Source organism: Solanum pennellii, chromosome 10 (assembly GCF_001406875.1).
Source record: "Solanum pennellii chromosome 10, SPENNV200".
In the NCBI taxonomy this organism is placed as follows: domain Eukaryota; kingdom Viridiplantae; phylum Streptophyta; class Magnoliopsida; order Solanales; family Solanaceae; genus Solanum; species Solanum pennellii.
The window spans coordinates 14,549,040-14,570,824 of NC_028646.1; the positions used below are offsets into that span (position 1 = coordinate 14,549,040).

At 38.4% G+C, this 21,785-nt stretch overlaps 1 protein-coding gene across 1 annotated transcript in view; it reads left to right on the forward strand.

Annotated features, from left to right (window-relative positions):
• The window catches only part of LOC107002475 (lon protease homolog 1, mitochondrial-like), a 45,669-nt gene extending 24,697 nt beyond the window's left edge, over positions 1-20,972 (forward strand). Inside the window, exons 13-20 of the mRNA XM_015200521.2 lie at positions 2,216-2,346; positions 2,437-2,541; positions 2,773-2,886; positions 11,514-11,681; positions 18,152-18,253; positions 18,431-18,670; positions 19,590-20,099; positions 20,311-20,972. Of these exons, the coding sequence (XP_015056007.1) occupies positions 2,216-2,346; positions 2,437-2,541; positions 2,773-2,886; positions 11,514-11,681; positions 18,152-18,253; positions 18,431-18,670; positions 19,590-20,099; positions 20,311-20,472 (1,532 nt within the window). The 3' untranslated portion in view covers positions 20,473-20,972. The remainder of the gene's footprint in view (positions 1-2,215; positions 2,347-2,436; positions 2,542-2,772; positions 2,887-11,513; positions 11,682-18,151; positions 18,254-18,430; positions 18,671-19,589; positions 20,100-20,310) is intronic.
• The last annotated feature ends 813 nt before the right edge of the window (positions 20,973-21,785 follow it).

Below are 21,785 nucleotides of genomic sequence, written 5' to 3' on the forward strand. Positions count from 1 at the left end.
CCCCCCCCCCCAAACCAAACACACACACAAAAAAATTTCTATTTTTTAATTTAAAAAACAAATACTGCAATTAGGAACTTTTATGATAAGTGAGTGATATATGGGTATATATGGATTCTCATGATTACCCATTTTGTCCATATTTATATGCGCTTAAATATGTTGAAGTCCATATTTACCCATTTAAGATAATATGAGTGATTCTTTTAATTTAATATGGGAAAAATGGATCCATTTCACTTATATGGGCTGAAATTGACACCCTCTATATGCCACATATTGCTTCTTGCCAATAGTAGCTGTGGAATCCACTCTACCCATAGTTCATCTTTCTTTCTGTACAGGTTCCACAGTAGCTTCCCTATTGCAACATTCTTCTAGGTATGTACATCCAAGAAGTTCATTCCCCCACAAGCCTTCTGGAAGGCAGAAGCAGCAGTACTACAAAATACTAAATTTGATAGTTATGTGGGCAGTTTAGTACACAAGCATAGGGATCTAGTTGGTCAATTATTTTTATCAAGAAGCAAGTGGAACTAGAGGGGGCATATTAATAACATAGGACAAGAGTGTGATGGATGGAAGCTTGTATGCATTGGTCAACAGTCTATTCATGCAAGATAGTCCTTGCTTAAAAGTCAAACTTCACTTGTTTCTTATTGGGGTGCATGCTTCAACCTGTAAAAGAAGTAAGGAGCTTTGGTGTAGGAACTTACAGGGCCCAAAAGTTTGTCTCATGGAAGGGGTGTCAAGTGTTCAATTCTACTATGTATTTTGATGAAAGGAGCATAGTACTTATTCTAATGCCATGTCTAATTTCTCAAAGATCATTAATAACATCGAGCTGATTGATCCCCTTTATTTGGGGAATTTTACATATGGATGACTGGAAAAACCACAAGACTTGCTTCTACAATTAATAGATTTCCGTTCGATGTTGAGTGGGATAGAAGATCTAGAAACGTCAAACAATTTATTTTACCTAAATTGGTGTCAGACCGCAGATCTATTCAGCTTCAATGCGCAGACTTGATTGCTGAAGGATTGTACTTCAAATTTATGAACTAGTGATGTGAGGATGGTTTCAAAGTGAGGCCCAAACCTTGTTGGGGCGGACTGGCACCCAGTAGCTTTAACTTGACCGAGCAGACCAGCTGTACATGGATCATAAGACATAATATGGAAACAAAACATAAGCATGTTGGACATTTCTTCAATGGAAACAACTCGGTACATGGCCTCACGTACCCGAAACACCTATGTACAACTTGAGATCACTAAACATCATCCCGAATAATATATGGGCTCACCCAAAGCAGCTGATGTGTAATGTAGAAGCCTAGTGAGAATGTCTGCCAACTTGAGCGTCAGAACCTGCATAATGAAATGGAGCGCCCCAGGCAAAAGGGATGTGAGTACCATGAAATAGCATTCATGTGATAAGGCAGATAGAAATAATGTGTGACAGACAATTAAGCTCATGAAAGAAGGGCATGAAACATAATCATAAAGTAACATAGAAAACTTGGAGCACATCATTTTTGTTCATTATGCTTTTATTACCTTGTTATCCTTTCGATTACTATCCGCCCGCATCTGCGCCTTCGTGCTTGCCATGACTGTAATATAATGGTTTCGTGAGCGGGAGCTGATATTTTTAATCAAGTGACCAATCTTGACAGAATACGAGAGTTGAGGAGTCTCTCATGATGAATTTCTCAAGAGTCAAATCTATCTATGGAATATGAGTAGATAGCCAAATTTGAGAAATTGCTTGGAGACAAGGATCCAGGGTGCTATGGTTGAACAAGGGGATACAAACTCAAAATTTTTCACAAGATGGCCAATGTCAACAAAAGGTTCAAAAACATTAATGGCTGAAGTCTAGTAGGGAATTGATATATCTTTACATTTTACTACATTGAACTTGAGATATGATTATTGTAGAGGATTGTCTTTGAGAACTATGAATTGTCGAGAAAAAACAGATACTTGTATGGGTATTAAAATATGTGATCCAAAGAAGAAGGGTAAATTAGACTCTAGAAAAATGTCCTTCTACCATAGCTAGGACAATATCAGACTCAAGTGATGATATTAGTCCATATGCTGATATTATCTTTCACGTGTGCTGCACCTGTTTTATCCTCATTTTAATCTATGAATGTGAGTCAGTAACTAGAAACAGACTTATTGTACTGTTTTGTTTGAACAGGGAAAATCATATGCCTCTCTGGCCCTCCTGGAGTGGGCAAAACCAGTATAGGTCGTTCAATTGCGCGTGCATTGAACCGCAAGTTCTACCGATTTTCTGTTGGAGGGTTGTCTGATGTCGCTGAAATAAAGGTATGGAGAGATCTGACCAGCTCAAACAACATTTTTTTGTGGTGCATAGAATCTTTAATATTCGTGGCTAACTTTTGGATACACATCAAGGGACATCGACGGACTTATATTGGCGCCATGCCAGGGAAGATGGTGCAATGTTTAAAAAGTGTGGGAACAGCTAATCCTCTTGTTTTGATAGATGAAATTGATAAGGTATTTTATGGTTTACGAAGTTACTACTTTAGTTGTATGTCTATGACTATGATAGACTTCTTTGTTCTTTTTCACTATTTAATCTCTTTGTCTGATGACCACAAGGAAGAATTTTTTAGCACGGGCTTATTGTGTTTTGCTTGGATTTCTTCTACAAACTTAATGATTGAAAAAATTGGCTAATAATAGATTAATTTCAGTAATAACCCTATATTTTTGCTTATATGGCAGCTGGGAAGGGGACATGCTGGTGATCCAGCAAGTGCTATGTTGGAACTTCTTGATCCAGAACAGAATGCAAATTTCTTGGATCATTATCTTGATGTCCCTATTGATTTATCAAAGGTTAGTTCTTTTGGGTCCACTTATCAGATTATTGTCTGTTGATGGCCCTTGTGAAATGCCTCTAAAACCACTTGATGAATGGGGGCTAATGTAATAGTAAAATCTTGCAAATATCTAATATCATTATGCTCTTTCACTTTTGTTATTTCCCTCCTCTCTTTATTTGTTTTGCCTCTTATCTTAGCTAAGTTTGGTAAAAGTTTCATGTCAGCCCCTTTTCTTTTATTGTCCATAATGAAAGGTAACTAGAAGTATGTTATTTCACGTCCGTGTCTCTTTCTATATTTCTTAAATGTATTATTGCAAGTGTAAGTAGAATGTTGTTCTCCTGATACTTAAGAGAAAATGGGTTTCTTTGGTATTTGGTTGTTGGTGACATCCGATAGGAAAAAAGGTTGATGCATTGAGCTTTCGTGCTATCTGTTGGAGCTAGCTTTGAGGGATTTACTAATGAGGGATACAATTCTATACCTCTTGATGTTTTCGGTAATTGGAGCAACATCCTTTTGAGCATTTAAGAATAAGTTTACCTCTAACACGCCAAATCTTTGGGTTCTAAACACTGGTTTTGCAGTGCACTAGTGCACCCCAATAGGCTACACGAGTGTTAGCTATTTAGGAGACATGTGCTAACGAGGGGATGAAGTGGGATTATTAGGCAAAGGGGCATTCAATAGGCAAATGTAAGTGCCTCATGTTCTCGAGCTAAAATTGGATATTAGGAATTCCAATAGAAAGCTTTGTTTGTAGAATGCTGATATATATGCTACCAAGTTTGGAGTAATTTTTAAAGTTTGTGTACCTATGGTTTTGACTTAGACAAGGAGCAATGACATTGTCATAATTTGCTGAAGCTTATGAAGACCTAACTTGTTCCACGAGTGTGACAATGGGATGAACTTCATTGAGGTGTGGAAGAAGTCAAGATGAGTTGTTTGTACCAAATGACATCTGATTTGGAATTCAGATGGGATATGAAAGGCCTATTATAATTGCTGAGCAGGATCGTGTCTACTCTTGGCACTTGGGTTGGGTTTATTTCTTAAAACTTATATGAGGGGAAGTAGGTGACAACCTACCAACCCTCCCTGGTTGTGTTGACAATGGTCCACCCAAATTGGGCTGCCTTGAGAGAACTGCAAGAGCCTACCTGGGCACCTATGCGAAGTGTCTATGCTATCTATATGCATTCTGGAATTCTATGGATGGCATGTGGCCTAGGCAAGTGTTGGCAAAGGCTTAATATTTGGAAAGATTAGGCCTTGGCATAGCCTTTGTAATGGAATAAGACCATTGTGACGATTGAGTAATCAAGGAAGACTCTCTTGTGCCTTATGACCTAACTTGCAAGCTTGGCTTGGGTTCAGGGAAGCCAAGGGTTCGTTGGCCTAGATATATCGTTGTGGGGGTGATATTGCAGCATGTGAGATAAATGTATGTTGCGTGGGCTTTGCTTGGCAATGCCATGAGACAACCGAAGGTATGATATGGAAGACACACATGACCAAGGCCAAAGATTGGATGTTGCTATACTTTGGCTAAGCTTAAGCTACGTATGCATGCACAAGGAAAGTGTCAAGCTTGGGGATAGGACTCTGCATGTGAGAGCATTACTTAATTCTAGCCCGAGGGACTAGTATGTGCATAGCCAACCTAAGAGCGCGCATGGACAAGATCCAACATATGAAGATGCACCACAAGAGTTTATAGCATGTCAGGATTGAGGCATTCGACACCAAATGGCCAACATAGTTGAGGTAAGCAAGCTTCACCATAAGCATATTGATGCCAAGAAACCTTGGAATTGAGATAGGTTGGCCGGTAGCAAGAGGGACTATGGGCTCCGCACATGCTATTTTGTGTGTCGCTTACGCAAAGAAAATATCGGCCCATAACATTAACTATTGATTAAACTGATAAAAGTCTACCTGGGGTTGACCAATCAAAAATATACATGTCTTCAAGATGAAAGTAGTAGAAATGAGAATGTTGAGATGGATGTTTGGGCGCACTTGGAGAGGTAGAATTAGGCTTAAGTTGTTAGAGAGAGCACACTTTTGTTATTTGATTATATTCTCAACACGCCGCTTCACTTGTAAGCCTAATTCTTTTTCATGAGCCAAGCACGTGGAAATTCTTTTCAGATAGATGATGAAGACAAACCTGAGATGGTTCAGGTATGTGAAAAAAAGAGGATGCAGAGATGCCCCAATGATGAGGTTTGAGCGATTGGTTATTGTGGGTCCGAGGAGAGGTAGAGGTAGGCTAAAGGTGTACTTCCCATATTAGTTGATTATTTTCCTTTTTACACGCATATTAAGAAATCATAATAAGAAGATAAATTTAATAATCCATCCCTTAGAAAACTTCTTGGGAATTTTACAACAAATGTGAACACTTCCAAAAAGAATTAATTTTTTTGAAAACGGTAATGTTGTATTCCTTAGCATTAAGGACATGCTGGTGACCTCCAAAAATTCGTACATAGAGGGTCTAGGAAGGCTAATTAAAAAAACCTAACATATCTACTAGTTGCTCTACCTGTTCTATGCATTCCTGTTTACACCAAAAATACAAATATGCAATGCAATTTTCTTTGACTTTCTGTATGGAGTTTGATTTGTTCTCATAGCATCTTCCATTTCTTTCCTTCCATACTGACCACCATATGCAAGCTGGAATAATTCTCCACCACTTTTTTTTGGCTTTTACTGCCTCCTCTCCTTATCCAGCAGCTTAACAGGTCTGCAGTATGTTCTGGCATCGTCCAGCTGTTATCAGTGAGCCTCAAAAACAGAGACCATAGTTGACCTGTGACTCTACAGTGTAGAAAAAGATGATTGTTGGTCTCATTTGTCTCATTGCATAGAAAACACCTTGGTACTAGTTGTACACCTTTCCTCTGCAGTATCCTGTGTCAGACAAGCCCTCTTAGCTACCAACCATACAAAGCATTTGATCTTGGTTGGTGCTTGGCTTGTCCATACATATTTCCATCTAGCCTAGGCGTTGTTGAGTTCCCATTTCCTTCTTATAGAGCTTGTTAACTGTGAATCTTCCATCCTCGGAGTGTACCACGATGTTGTGTCTGGCCTTGCAGCAAATCTATTAAACTCATTGATTACATGTAACAATTGTGCCACCCTATCTATTTCCTAGTCATTGAAATGTCTCCTGAAAGATATATCCCAACCATTTTCCCAACTCTCAGCTAGAGTGATATCTGGATTGCTACATAAAGAAAATAAGTCAGAGAAAGATTGCATTAATGCCTCATGTCTTACCCAAACATCTTTCCAGAATAGAATTTTAGCTCCATTTCCTATACTGAGTTTGATGTTTCCTGCTAGTTTGGCCCAGAAGGATCTTATTGTTTTCCATATTGAAACTCCATATGGTATAGTGACCTCATTGGTACACCATTGGGAGTCTTGTCCATACTTGTGATGTATAACTTCTCTCCAAAGAGCATGTTCTTCTTCCACATATATCCACAACCATTTCATCAAGAGGCACTCATTATGGATTCGAAGATTCCTAACTCCAAGACCACCTGAGAGCTTAGGTAGCTGCACTGTTTCCGAGTTAACTAGATAGTACCCCTTCCTTTCTTTGTTCCCTAACCAAAGTAAGTCTCTTCTAAGTTTGTCCAATTTCTCCGGCACCTTAACAGGTAAGGGAAATAGAGACATGATATAAGTGGGGAGAGAGTCCAACACTGCATCTATTAGTGTTTCTCGGCCCCTAATTGACAAGTATTGAGGTTTCCATATTGCAAACTTCTTCTCTGACCTCTGGATTATCCCATATCAGTAGTTCTTTATGGTTGCTTCCCAGAGGCATTCCCAAGTAAGTTGTCGGGAATTGCTAGATCTTGCACCCTAGGATGTTAGCCAATCTTTGCATCTATGCCACTTCCTTGATAGGGAATAAACTGCTTTTCCTCCAGTTAACCCTTAGACCAGAGACAACTTCCAGGATCACAAGTATCACTCTGATGTATCTAATCTGGTCTTCTTTTGCCTCGCAGAAGATTACAGTGTCATCAGCATAAAACAATTGGCAAATCTCCATACTCACACCTGCCCTGCTACTAACTTCAAATCCCCTTATCCATCTGTTTTGAGTAGCTATCCTCAACATGCTATTCAGCCCCTCCATGACCAGTATGAATAGGAAAGGGGTGTATCAAGCCCTTCTCACATGAAAAGAAACCCATCGGTTCCCCATTCACCAGAATGGAGAACCTGACGATTTTAATACAAAAACCTATCCGTTTTAACCATTTGTCTCCAAACCCCATCTGTCTTAAGATGTTTAGAAGGAACCCCCAATTTACATGGTCATATGCTTTTTCCAAATCAAGTTTGCACATGATGCCTGCTTTCTCTCCTCTAACTCTTGTGTACACACATATACTGGCTATTGATGCAACATCCATGATCTGCCTGCCCTTAATAAATTCCATCTGGTGCTTGTCCACCAGCTTGTTTACCACCTGTTTGAGCCTTTCAGCCAGCACTTTAGCTATGATTTTGTACATCCCACTAATTAGACTTGGTCTGAAGTCCCTTAGTGATGTAGCTCCAGTCTTCCTTAGGATAAGTGCCACATAAGTGGCATTCGTACTCTTTTCAAAAACATGAACTCATGTAAATGCTTCATAGTGTTCAGGATGTCTTCTTTCAAGACACTCCAAAATTCTTTGAAGAAGCTCATTGGAAATCCGTTAGGTCTAGGTGCCTTGTCTCTAGCACAAAATTGATGCCTTTTAATATTTCTTCCTCCTCAAACTGTCTCTGCAGCCAGATCTGTTCCTCCAAGTTAATGCTTGTGAAGTCCTGTAAATTTAGATTAGGTCTCCATGTCTCTGTCTCTTTGTAGAGTTCTGATAGTAGTCTTGTATTTTAATCTTGATAACTTCTGGATCAGTGATATATGTCCCTTCCTCTTCAATTTTGTCAATGGCGTTGCATCTCCTATGTGTTATGGCCATTCTATGGAAATATTTGGTGTTCTTATCTCCATTTTTCAACCATTGGATTCTAGACCTCTGTCTCCATGCTATCTCCTCATTCTTGATCACCTCCTCAAACTCCATTGCCAAATGAACCTTCACTGTGAGTGCTCTTTGCTCCATGATATTTTTTAATCCAGTAATTTGGTGCAGGATGTCCTCCCTCCTTTGTCTCCAGTTGTTCTTGTTTTCCCTCCCCCATTCTTTCAATTTCCCTTTTAGGAGTTTTAGTTTGGTAGTCAAGATGTATGATGGGCTCCCAGTTACATTGAAAGAGGCCCACCATTCTTTTACCCTCTCTTTGAAACCATCCACTCCCAACCACCATTGTTCAAACTAAAAGTGTCTTCTTGAAATCCATATCTCCAAGTGTAAGCATGATGGGGTTGTGGTCTGATCCCAGATTTGGTATCACTGATTGTTTGATGTGTAGATATAGTTCCTTCCACTGTGAAGAGTAGAGGAATCTATCTATTCTGGAAGCACTCTCATGATTTTCACTCCTTCTCCAAATATAAGACCCTCCAAATAAATGAGGGTCTACAAGCTCCATGTCATTGATCCATTCTGAAAACTCGGTCATTGACCCATTGATTCTTTGACAGTTGTTCTCCGCTCTAGATATCTGATGTTGAAATCCCCACAAACTACCCATGGTCCCTCAAAAAGGCTTCTACTGGCTGCCAATCCCCACCAAGGTTCCCTCCTTTCCCCTCTATCACAATCTGCATAAATTGCACTTGAATGCCATGTCAGTTCTTGCTCTATGCCCTCAAATCTACAAGTAAGCATCTGACTTCCACTGTCTACCATTTCCCCCTTCCAAACTCTTTTGTCCCATAACACTACTATCCCCCCACTCCTTCCAATAGCTTCTACGTGAGCTTCTCCTAACCATCTGTTGTTCCAGATTCGTTGGTAAAGATTTGAGTCGTTCCTTGTTAGCTTAGTTTCGACCAACACGTGAATGTCAGCCCCCCATTGAAGCAACAAATTTCTTACATGTGCTCTTTTGCTCTCCCCATTTAACCCCCTAACATTCCAAGATAAAATTTTTATCTTCATGACCAACCCTCATGTGAGATTCTCCCTCTAGTTCTTGGCTCCCCTTCTTTGAATTTCATATCAAAAACTAAATTCCTAATTTCTTTTGGAATTACAGCTTTTGAATTGAGCTGATTCTCATTCCCCTTTTTGTTTTGTTCCATTCCTCTCCTTTGATCAATCCTTAACATCCGTTCATATGCTAAGTCTTCGCACCCCTGGAAAGTTGCCCCAAAATTTTCCCCCTAATTTAATAACATTTGAATGTATCCACAATGTTGCTTTCTCCTTCACTTCTTCATCAATGATCGACTCGTCCACTTGTAATGGCTCTATTCCATTGTAATACATCATCTGCTTAGGGTTCTTTCCTGTGTTTCTCCTTCCCAGGGTTCAATTTCAATGGAACTACTTCCAACTATGTTCTTTTCCCCTTGAACAGTCTGTCTTTCCACGCACTGTATTATTCTTCCTTCTTTCTACTTTTCCGTTATGATTCTGACGGACTCCAGTTCATCAGCAATGACGAGGAAATCCTGATTTTCGCCCGTATTCTTTGGGTAAGCATGGATATTACCTATGAAAGGCTCAACTGTTTTAATTATTATGGGCTTTGGTGATTTGGGCTTAAGAAGAGGCCCAGTTCTCTGTCCTTCAACAAACCCTGACCTGCCTAGGTCTTTATCCATAATAATATTAAGTCTACTGTTGCTAGGTGTCTCCATCGGCCCCACCCATGTGGACCCATTCCCACGTGACACATCTCTGCTTCTATCCCGTGTGTGTTCCACCTCTAGCTCCTCAATATCGATCGGATATTTCCCGGTCCTTCTTTTTCCTCCTTCGTGCTCTGTCTCTTTTTCTTTTTGAGAGGTAAACGGGCTGTCTACCTTAATACGACTCTTGTCACTCTATCTTGATGGTCGAGCCTGCACTCGTTGACCATTTTGTATCTCGTCGGAGCTTCTACCCAGATCGGTAACAAGAACACTATGTCACCATTGGCGATCTCTACGAAGCGTGGTATTTCCTCGAGAGGTCCCTTCACCTTGATACAAGCCCATCTCATATGGTTCTTGAGAAGCTTTTCTTCTTCTGTCTCTAACCAGCCACTGCACTGGTCCTTTATTTTCTTTATCACTTTTTCAGACCAAAGCTGAAGGGGGAGCCCAAGAGCCCTTATCCAAAACCAGTGGAACTTTGCCTGAGACGGATAAGCCCCTGTTGTTGGAGACCACCATCCGAATTTCAAGCTTATGCCCTGTCTCTTGATTTAATGCTTTCTTGATTTAGTAAGGGGGACAACTAATATGGGACAACTAGTTTTAGTAAGAGATCAACTAATATGGGACGGAGGGAGTATTAGAGAGGTGATTAGAAATGACATGGCAGGCCTGTAGCTTTCCATAGGAGGGTATGGAAAAGTTGAGGATTAGGGTAAAAGGTTAATAGGTAGTCGAGCGTTGTCTAGTTTTTCTTATCAATATTATTATTAATCTCATACTATTTTATTCTTCAATTTTTGTATTGCCTATTACTTCCTTTTTGGTTGTCGTATTGTTTGTTGTTGCTATTGTTCTTTCTCCATTATCTTCTACATGACCTTCTTACTACTGTATTTCTTTCTCTTCCTGATTTTGATATGCTTTACTTGAGCGGAGGGTTATTGAAAACACAAGGTTGTGTACCCACCACCCTGCCTTGAGCCCCCTTGTGGGGTCACACTGGGTGTGTTGTTGTTAACCTATTGATTAAAGATTTGTCCCTTAATTTTAAGATGACAACTTTGCACTTAGCAGAAGTATTTTATCTGAACAAACATCAGTAGATCAATGGCATGACCAGAGAGAGAAGTGGTGGGTATATTCGCGTACCATTTCATTTGTATTTATCATTGACACTGATAATTTACTATGTCTTTTCACGATGGTGAATATTTGTGTAATATTTCCGAATGTGATAGTATCGATAGATTTCTCGAAACAAACGAAAAGGACATCTTTCTATTATTTTGGTAGTATTGGGGAAGGTGACAAGACACGACATGACTCAACTTCATATTACCAATGACATGGCTCTAGATAGGAAGGAGGTCGCGTATTAAGGTAGAAGGTTAGTATAGTGTTGTCTTGCCTAGGAAAATTTAGGCTTGTTAGTGCCTGTTTGTAGTACTAGTCATACCCATGTAGTTATGGCCGTTGTTGTTTGTTGTGTTTCAGTTACCACATTATTTTTCTGTTGTTATTGTTCTTTCTTGTAGACTTTACACTACTTGTATAGATGTTGAGTTATATATGAACCTGAATGAACTTATAAAATTCAATCTTAAGGTTTAGTGTACTTGTCCAAAGGATAATTATGATTATAGAGTTCCTTTTCATGCCAAAAATGGAAGACAAATCGGAGCTTTGGTCCCTTAGGTTCTTTCTAGCCTTGTTTACTATCATCTTTGTTTAATAGAGTTACCTATTCAATTGTACTTTAAACAGGAATAACAACCTGCATGTACTTTTTTGAATGTGAAATCTGTTGTTGATAATGATTTTTCCTTTTTTTGTACCTGCAGGTTTTGTTTGTCTGCACAGCCAATGTCTTGGAAATGATACCTAATCCTCTTTTGGATAGAATGGAGGTAATCACAATTGCTGGTTACATTACTGATGAGAAACTGCACATAGCCCGGGATTATTTGGAAAAAAGTACCCGTGAAACATGTGGGATCAAGCCTGAACAGGTATGTATCAAAGAAACGTCCCTAGTTGCATCTCATTTATTTCAGACTCATTTATCCGTTGAGCTTTGTGCATATTTTTTGGTTTCAATTTTTGAAATCTCTGAGCAGACATTGGTCTGTCAGTGCTAAGACGTGTGCTCACTCCCCCACATGCTATTTCTTTAAGAAACCAGTATCAAGCATCAAATATAGTTGGTAACCTGATATGTTAAGTGATTAAAAGTTTGGTATAAGTAAACTAGCTCCAGAAAACCTGGAACTACGTCTTTTCATATAAATCAGAAACGTAAAATGATTTCTAAACTTGATTGCTATGGTTTAATCTTCATATATTTTGCTAAATTGTTGTAATTTTTATTCTGTACAAATAATTTTTTGTGTCTATAGTTATTTTTGGTTGTATTATATATATATATATATATATTTATTTATTTATTTTACCTTTTTTTGGTTTTATTTTGTATATAATGATAAAGAACATACAAAGACAGTATAATTAAGCATAATTACAGAGCTTAATAAAGACAAGCTCCACTATCATCTACAGGGAGTCTAGAACATCAAAAATAGATTCATGACTTTCTTAGCAGACTCCTTGCACCGAATATAACAGGACCCAGCACTTCATTTTATCTTCTGGATATGACAAGGTTTACCTTCTCAAAACAGGAAAAATGAGCTAAAAGTGCCTTATAGGTTTCCTATTAAAAGAAAGGGACAAGTGGGACCCGTTACATTTTCTCTACTTTATTTTTAATATTAATAAAAGAAACTCAACTAATAACATCTTTTGTAGTTGTCTGGACATCTATTGAAGTTGTGGGACGACTAAAGACGTTGTCCCCGCAACTACGACAGTTGTTGGACTAAAGTGTGAAAGTTAAAAGTTTGGGACTATTGAGAAAACATTTTTAACCTAATTAATACTATTTGTCACTTCTACCCAACTTTTAGGACTTGAAGGACTTCTATCTAATTGACTAACTAGTTTGTCCTTTTGATCGACCTTCCCTTCAAAACATCTATTATCCACCATATGCAAGCTGGGACAGCCTTTCATCTCTCCTTTTGGATTCGGTTGATACCTTCTCTATTCCAGTGTGCTAGAGGATCCACTATGAACCTAGGGCTCCAACCAGTAACCTAGGCTGATAAACATCCTCCACAGCTGTGTAGTTAGTTTGCAATGTAAAAAAAGATGACTGATTGTCTCTGGCTCACTTCCACATCGGTAACATCTAGAGCACAACTGATAACCTCTCCTGCAGAGATTATCCTGAGTGAGAACTGCTTCTCTAGCTAGTAGCCAGATGAAGCATGCGCAAGTTTTTTTTTTTTTTTGATGAGTAAGAGGTGATGCTACCTTGTTAGGTATTTCTACCTTCCAAATCATCTTCCATTCCCAGTATTCAATTTGATGTTGGAAGTGTTGAACTATTCATGTACTGTGTTCATAGTGAATTTCCCGTGCTTCTCTGTGCTCCACCTTAAGCTATCCTCTAAGAAGAAAGTTCCTTGAACTGTTCAAGAGTCTTAAACAATTCAACCAACTTGTCTATCTTACAGTCATTTAATGGCCTTCTAAAACTGAGGTTCCTTCCTTGATTGCTCCATGGAGCACCTACTGTTGCCTCCTGCTGTAATAAAGGGTACATATCTGGAAACCTATTTCAAAGGGTCTTGATTCAGCCAAGTATCCTTCCGGAAAATAGTCTTCATGCCATTCATTACCTATTTTGGTTATTGTGTTCTCCTTGAGCATGGGCCATTAATTTCTAATTGTCATTCGCAGAGTACCAGATGGACCATTTACATTTTTAATTGTCCATCTGCTATATCTTGTCATATTTTTCTAGGATCATCTCCTTCCACAATGATTGTTCATCAGCTGCAAATCTCCCTAACCACTTGAACAGTATCTTTGATTTTGAACCTTCATGTTTTGATGCCCACATCCCCTTTCCCCTTGCTGTCCAGGAGATGGTCCCATTTCACCAGATGTATCTTCTTCTTGTCACTGTTTCCTTCTCAAAGAAAATTTCTTTTGAGAGGATTTGATTTCTTGATCCACATTTATTGGAAAGGGAAACATTGTCATCAAATTGGTAGGCTGTAGGCATAACATCAAGGACAACTGATTCAGATTGATTTTCCACCTAAGGAAAGATGTCACTTTTCCAGCTGGCTAACATTTTTTCACATTTCTCTAAAATCTCATTCCATAATTCTTTTGACTTTTGGCTCTCAAGGGAATTCCTAAATAGACAGTTGTAAGAGTCCTTATTCTTCGACCAAGTATTGCAGCCAGAGATTGGATCTGGTTTACCCTGTTTACTGGATTTATAGAGCTTTTCGTCCAGTTTATGTCTAAACCATATGTAGCTTCAAAGTGAACAAAAATAATTCTTATAATTCTTCATTGATCACTGCTGGCTTCACAATACTAGTGTGTCATCTACATATTGTAAATTTGACTCTTCGTACTCACCTCCTAATCCAATTTATTCCTGAGCCTTCTTTAGCATACATAAATTCCTTCCATGGCTAGTATGAATGAATAAGAGTGGAGACAATTGATCACCCTGTCTTAAACCCCTCTAGGAAGGAAAACCCTCAGCTGGATAATCATTAGCAAGAACTGAAAACCTGACTGCGTAATGCAATACCTTGTCCAATTTATCCATCGACCACCAAAACCCACGTGCCTCATAATTTCTAATAAACAATTCCAATTTATTTGATCATATGGATCTTGGCATAACCCAGGAAACTTCAAACCATCTAAAGCATTCCTCTCATAATCTCAAAGCTTATTTGCGATGTACTAAAATATGGTACACGTCCTCACTTGCCTCCTCACAGAGGAAACACCAACTCAAGCAGACCTTTCGTTTCCTAAGATTCCCTGTCATCAAAATCGCCACTCTAGAAGCTAATCACGCAATAAGCACACCTTCCTCGGCACCTTAGGAATTCAGACCAAGACATTTGGAAAACTAATCGCTTCCCTAACCAGAAGCTTTCACGTACGGTGAACAACTTGCTATTTTCCAACTCCAAACTCAAAGCATCAAGATTGTCAATTGGCTCACATTGCTTTTGAAGTAAAACTAGCAATCTTTGGACTCCCAACTCTGATCACATTTTCCACTTCCTCTTTACTTCATAAGTTTTGAGCTTCCTCAAGACAATTTTGCATCTGAAGCGAGCTTGCTGGAGTCATTTTTCGAGGGGCGGCAGCTGCACACTTGTTCTGCACAGCATTGTCTGCCTTTTTTCCCTTAACCCTAACTTTTTCAAATTCAAACTGTCTTTTCTGAAGTATCTCCACCTTTTTCTGATACAGACTCCATATTTTCCGATGGATGACGCCTAAAATCACCCGCATAGAGAGTATTCCAACCCTCTTTTCCTCTATCGCCTTCTCCCAGGCTAAACTCTCGTGTTAACCAGACCCTGAACTTTCTCCACCACCATAGACACAGGAACTCTTCCCCCTTTCCTCACCAAAATCATTACCCTTGACACGTCAGTCAAACTACAGTTTGCCCCCAAAACCCACCCTCACGAATCCCCAATGCTCCTAAACAAATCAATACCCAAGAGGTGTAATGGAAACCCCACTATATTCACCACCCCGAGCCTTCTCTTATTCTTTGGGACTCCATCCCTATTGTCTCTGACCATCAGTGACGTCTAAGCAGATTATCCTCCATCCACCTCTCTCCCTCTCTGAAAGCTCGATCAGCCTCCAACACGCAAGGAAACCTGAAAAGGAAGGTTGAATATCTTCCATAGAAGAGACTTTGATACATGGATTTATATTCAAAGCTTTAGCAGCCCAAGTAGAAACCAGGTCAGGTGAAGTTACCCTTTTCTAGAACTTCCCCACCAAACAAGTCAGGAGGAACTCTTTCCTATCTTCTGTGCCCAAGTAGGAGTCTCTCTCTCTAGAAAACATGATTTTATTTTTTTCTCTGTTCTTTTCTTAAGCTTTTCTATGTCCAATCTGCTCAGAATGCCAGGCTCTTTATTTCTGATTCTAGTATCCACTACTTCATCAACAATTAAGACAGCTTCCATGATCTATATTTATTCAATGAAAGCGTTCTGTTAGTTGTCCACTAATTTGAATATTATTTTCTTCAATCTCTCAGTCAGAATCTTAGAATTAACTCATAGGTACTGCCTATCAAAGTGATGAGTCTGAAGTCTTTCAACTCTTAGGCTCCCATTTTTTAGAATCGAGGATACGAAAGTAGCATTAATGCTTTTTTCAAAAATACCTTGATCATAAAAATCCTGCACTGCAGCTACCACCTCTTTACTTAAATGCCATGGAGAAACCATTTGGCCCAGGAACTTTCTCCAGCACATGCTTTCATTCTATCCCATATCTACTGGGCTTCAAAGGGACCTTTAAGCATCACATCATCCTCATTATCGACCTTAGGACAGTTTCCTATTAGACCTTGAGGTCTCCACATTTCAAAGTCAGAATATATCTGCTGATAAAAGGTAACAATTTTCTTGTTGGTATTTGCTGGATTGGTCACCTCCTCTCTCCTTATTATCAACTTAGCAATGGTGTTAAAATCTTCTATGAGCATTTGCAACCTGTGGATATATTTTGTATTCTATCCCCTTGATTCAATTATAGGGCTCTTGACCCCTTGTCTCCAAGCCACTTCTTCATTCCTTGTGGCTTGTTCTTCCTCATTTTTATGTACCTGTGATCATTATGGATCTCCTCCAATTCAGCTAAACTGATTTAGAATACTTGCCTTTTGCAAATCCAAGCTTCTTTGGGTAGTCTTGCTCTATTCCTTGAGTTTATATTTTATAGCCTTCAATTTGAAAGCTAAAATGTAGTCAGGTCTACCTTCATGAGAAAAATAATCCCACCATTCCTTCACCCTTTCTTTGAAGTCCTCCGTTTGTAGCCACTGATTCTCAAATCTGAAATAGGAATCGACTGGCTCCCAGCTACTACATTTTAACATAGTTACCTTTCACCTTCGAGGCCTCCTTCATGGACTCACAAAGCCATTTCATCATCTTCTCGCTGAAGGATGTTCTCCTGATAAAAATTTCTCTCTGTCCATTTGGACGGCTCAACTCCTCCTGCTCTTCTGGAAATATCACATGATTTGAACCCTACTGCGAAATATATGATGTCGTCTTCCATCTAAATTAGAAGTTGTTAACAATTATCACAAAACCAAGATAAGTTCCAGCCATGTTGCGGGCTAGCATTCTTGGAAAAGATGCTACTTGGTTAGAATAACCTTGGAAGTGTTATTCCTGGAAAACGTGCATGGGAGAATTTTCAAGGACCTAAGGCTTAAGCTTTGTGTGTTATTGTTTTCATTAGTACTTCTCTTCGTTAAGGCATAGGCCTTAGAGCCCCAACCAGCTTTTACTCTGGTTTTTGCTTTTGACTGTGGACGTAAAGCTATTTTATTGTGCTTGACTGGTTGCTGGGTGGATTTTAAATGATTAATAAGGTAATTGAAGGGATGCAAGTATCAATTCGAATGGTTGAGATGCGTGCAAGTTGGCCTAGACACCATTGTTATCCCAGGGGAAAAAGCAATTGAATTGGTGCCGTCATGGTAGTGCAATCTCTCTATTATACGATGACTGCAGTAGATATGTTGTCCCATCGTCAAGATGAGATTAATGTAATTCGGGGAACCTTATATTTAGCTTTTTCAAGTTCTGTTTTAGTTAAGGGTAAATGCCATATGATTCTTTGGTGAAAAAAATCCACCTTAAATATGGGCGTCAGAAGTTGAATCAATTGATATCTGGGAAGGCTTATGGATACCTTTGTTAGTCGTGGCCTTCTAGGGTGGATAAAAGGAGTTCAGATTTTAAAGCAGCATTATAGGCTACTGGTACTTTTTTCATGACACAGTAGTAGCTTTGTGCTTCCCCAGACCCAACCTGTGGATTTCACTAGGTTTGTTGTTGTAGTAGTAGTAACTTTATGCTTATCTAATGGAAAACACATCAGGATAGGTAATCACTTCGGGTACTGTTTTGCCAGAAATTCCAACTTCCGGATACTCCTGTAAATTGTTCGAGTTGATATGGTGTCAAGTGGAAAAGATTCAGAGTTTGAGTTCGTGTATATGTCACCTCTCTCTCTCTCTCTCTCTCTCTCTCAGGATTTTCATGTGGTAGCTGGCAGTCTCTCAGATGTAGAGAATTTGAACTCATGTTGGAGAATTAAGTGTGTAAACAGTATGTTAATAATTGATTGCAAAATTTGAAGGGATGAATTGTTGATGTTTGGTTCAAATCTTTCAACATGTATAATTATTGTGACAGTTAGTGGATGTGATTTTAGTACTTCCGGAGTTCCGATTGATGCCTTGATACTGGTTTTCATGTAAACAAGTTACACTGAAGTATTGCTTGCAAACAAGCTAATGACATTGGCTTCATGAAATTTCTTATTTCAGGTTGAAGTGACTGATGCAGCTCTTCTCGCTTTAATAGAAAATTACTGTAGAGAAGCTGGTGTTCGGAATCTGCAGAAGCAAATTGAAAAGATTTATCGCAAGGTTCTGTTATCTGTACTCTTTTGCGTAAAACATCTCAGTTGCATTGTCTGAATTTGATGCCTAGTGAACTTTTGAAGAAAAGTGATGATTATTTAATGTAATGCAACACAGACACTTGGAAATTCTTTTCATGCTCTGATACTTCTCAGTCCTCACATTCTATTCTTGTTATTCCAGATAGCTCTAAAGCTTGTTAGGAAGGATGGCAAGATTGAGCCCCAGAATGCAGGGGTAGATGAGGTAAAAGCAGAACATGTCCATATATCAGACGAAATAAAGTTCAAGGAAGAAACTCAGGCTGGAGCTAAGTCTGTAGAGGGTAGCCATGATGACAAGCCCTCTGAAAATGTTGCTGAAGCTCTGGAAGCACCAGTAAACCAAATGCAGAAGTCCACTGATGAAGATACTCATTTACAGGTAAATGGAAAATGTTAGAAGGCATTATTTAATGCGAATTGTTGTACTACCGGTGATTCTTGCCAGTTGCAATTATGCATGCTACAATGTATTTGACTGCTTTCGTCTATGCTTAATGTATGAATAGATTAGTTTTATATGCACAGAAGATGTGTCTATATACCCTGTCTTATTGTGTCATGTTTGATTAAATGTTGGTTAATAGATGCAATGTAAGAGGTCACTTATCTGACAATTATATAAACACCAAACCAGCAAGGAAAGCATTTGGTATTCATTTGTACGACTACTTCCGACTTGTATCTTAAAAAGGTATCTATGCATGATTTGCATTTAGAGGGTGTTTGGATTGGCTTATTTCAAGTAGTTTTTGGCTTTTAAGCTCCTTTTGTTTTTGGAGGTGTTTGGGAAAGCCAAAAGGTAAAAGAAGTACAAAAATAAGTTAAAAGCCAAAAGTTGGGCATGACCAACATATGGCTTATAAGCTACTTCAAAAAAGCCAATCCAAATCCCCTCTTAATATCATACACTGTAATCAGATTACTGGTTTAAAAGTAATTCTTTGAGATGGAGAGGTTACTTTAATCTGACTAATTATATTTGATAGTCAAGTTCATTTTAGTAAGTTGGGCCAAAATGTTTGGATATCTTTGCTTAAAGTTGTTTGTTTCAATATAAAATAGGTGCGCACACATGTACTTTGATATGTTTGATGTTATATTTCCCATCATATTTGTCTGCTGAGAAAATTTTCTAGAATTCTTCAAATTAATCTACTAGTGAATAACTTCTATTTTTTCTTATGATGCATGATTCGTACTTGGGGTTACATAATCTACGTTTTCAATTGTTTAATTATCATTGTATTTGTGCAACTGACTTTTGGTTTCGGTGGTTGTGATCTTAACTGGAAACTCAGGAAGTTGAGGAAGTTACAGAAAGTGAAGCAAGTAAAATAATAGAAAAAGTGGTTGTGGACTCATCAAACCTAGCTGATTATGTTGGCAAACCTATTTTCCATGGTGAGCGCATATATGATCAGACCCCTGTTGGAGTTGTGATGGGTCTTGCTTGGACTTCAATGGGTGGCTCAACACTCTATATAGAAACGTCTTTGGTGGAGCAAGGAGAAGGAAAAGGGGTTCTCAATGTAACGGGACAACTAGGCGACGTTATGAAAGAAAGTGCCCAAATTGCCCATACGGTTGCCAGGATCATTTTGCAGGAGAAGGAGCCTGATAACCACTTCTTTGCAAATAGTAAGCTTCATCTTCATGTTCCTGCGGGTTCTACCCCTAAGGATGGCCCTAGTGCTGGTTGTACCATGATAACATCCTTGTTGTCTCTTGCCATGAAAAAGCCTGTTAAACCTTACCTGGCAATGACCGGGGAAGTCACGCTAACTGGAAAAATTCTTCCTATCGGCGGGGTATGTTAACAATTCTTATTCTTTCTATTTTTCATTGATTTGTCTTTTATGGTGTTTTTACTTGATTATTTTCCCGTGTCTATATGTTTACATGCATGTGTGTATAAAACACGAGAGATCTTTTCATTTTGAGCATCATTCAGAGGATTCATGAGAGTTGGGTACATCTTATGAATTTACAAAGACTTTAATCTGTTTGGTTCAATATTAGGTCAAGGAGAAATCCATAGCAGCACGGCGAAGTGATGTGAAAACTATAATATTCCCTTCAGCTAATCGAAGAGATTTTGACGAGCTTGCTCCTAATGTCAAGGAAGGCCTTGATGTACACTTTGTGGATGAGTACAAGCAAATATATGATTTGGCATTTTGACAGCTTTAGTATAGAAAATTTAAGTTGCTTTTGGAGACAAATTGTCCAGCAGTAGGCTGAGTTTGCCACTCATTCATTCTGGTCCTTATGCCCGGAGATGTAGTTTCATTTTGCTCCTTGTCACAAGAAGCAACTTTCATTTTTTTTCACACCATTGTATCACATAATTCATAAATCTCAAGGAGATGGATTTTACCTTTTGCCAAGAATGAAGGTAAGATTTGACAAAAGTATAGACTCCACACCCACTGTTAAGGTTTCTTGAATAAAGATTTATGACCGCTTACCGGCAAAGTTACAAAAAGGGAAGAGACAGTACGCAAACGAAACCATTTCTCCGTTTTTGTTGACGTTCGGAGGTTGTTCTATATGTTGGCTGTCCAGTGTGCAAGCATGGCACTGATGATTTCATCAATTAATTATTATAATCTGTTGTACTCGTGCACAAATTTATTAATATTATATCTATATATACAATGCCCGTAGAAATGTTGTTTGAACTTCTTGTCCATTAAAAGACTCCGCTTTAAACAAAATCATCTTTTCACCATTTTGCTCAAATTATTATTTAAGTTTAGTTGGTTAATGTCATGTATTTTAATATTTCTTCCATATTTTAAGGGTTAGTATTCCTAATTTAGGGATTAGATTTCGTTTAGGCGTTAGAATTAATGTTTTCCTTTCGTATTGGTGAAGAATGCTAGGTATCCAAATATTATGGATCCTAAAAATTTATATCTTCAGTAAGTTGGTATGAGTTCAAAAAAGATCAGTGTGATACATAATAAGTAGTTTAATGAAATTAGGGTTAGTATTCCTGTTACACTCCTTAAGTTTAATGTGAAATCATTGAATCCTTTATCAACATTTAATACAGGGTATCATTCACATAAAGAACGTGAAAACGAAAAAAAAAAATATCAACTTTTTTTTTTTAATATTCTTTATTAAAATATATAGATAATTCTTTATTTTTAGTAATTTTTCCTTCTACTTTCTTAGCTTCATCTGTTAAGGAGATCACAATGACTTCAAGGTTTTTCTTCTTTCTTTTTTCTTTTTCTTTTCGTTTTCCATTCGGATTGAATTTTGACAGAAAGATTCAGCTGTAACTGAATAGCACAATGTTAGTTCACAGAAAAAATAAAACGCCTTTGTTGATTAGACAACATTATAAATTTCACTGACACCTACTTAATTTTCTTTGCAATAGAGACGAAGAGAAATTGTTGTTTCATCCTCATATTTCTTCTCCTCCTTGACCGGTGTTAGTGAGAACAAGATGATGGGGATATCGAAGAAAGAGTCTTTTA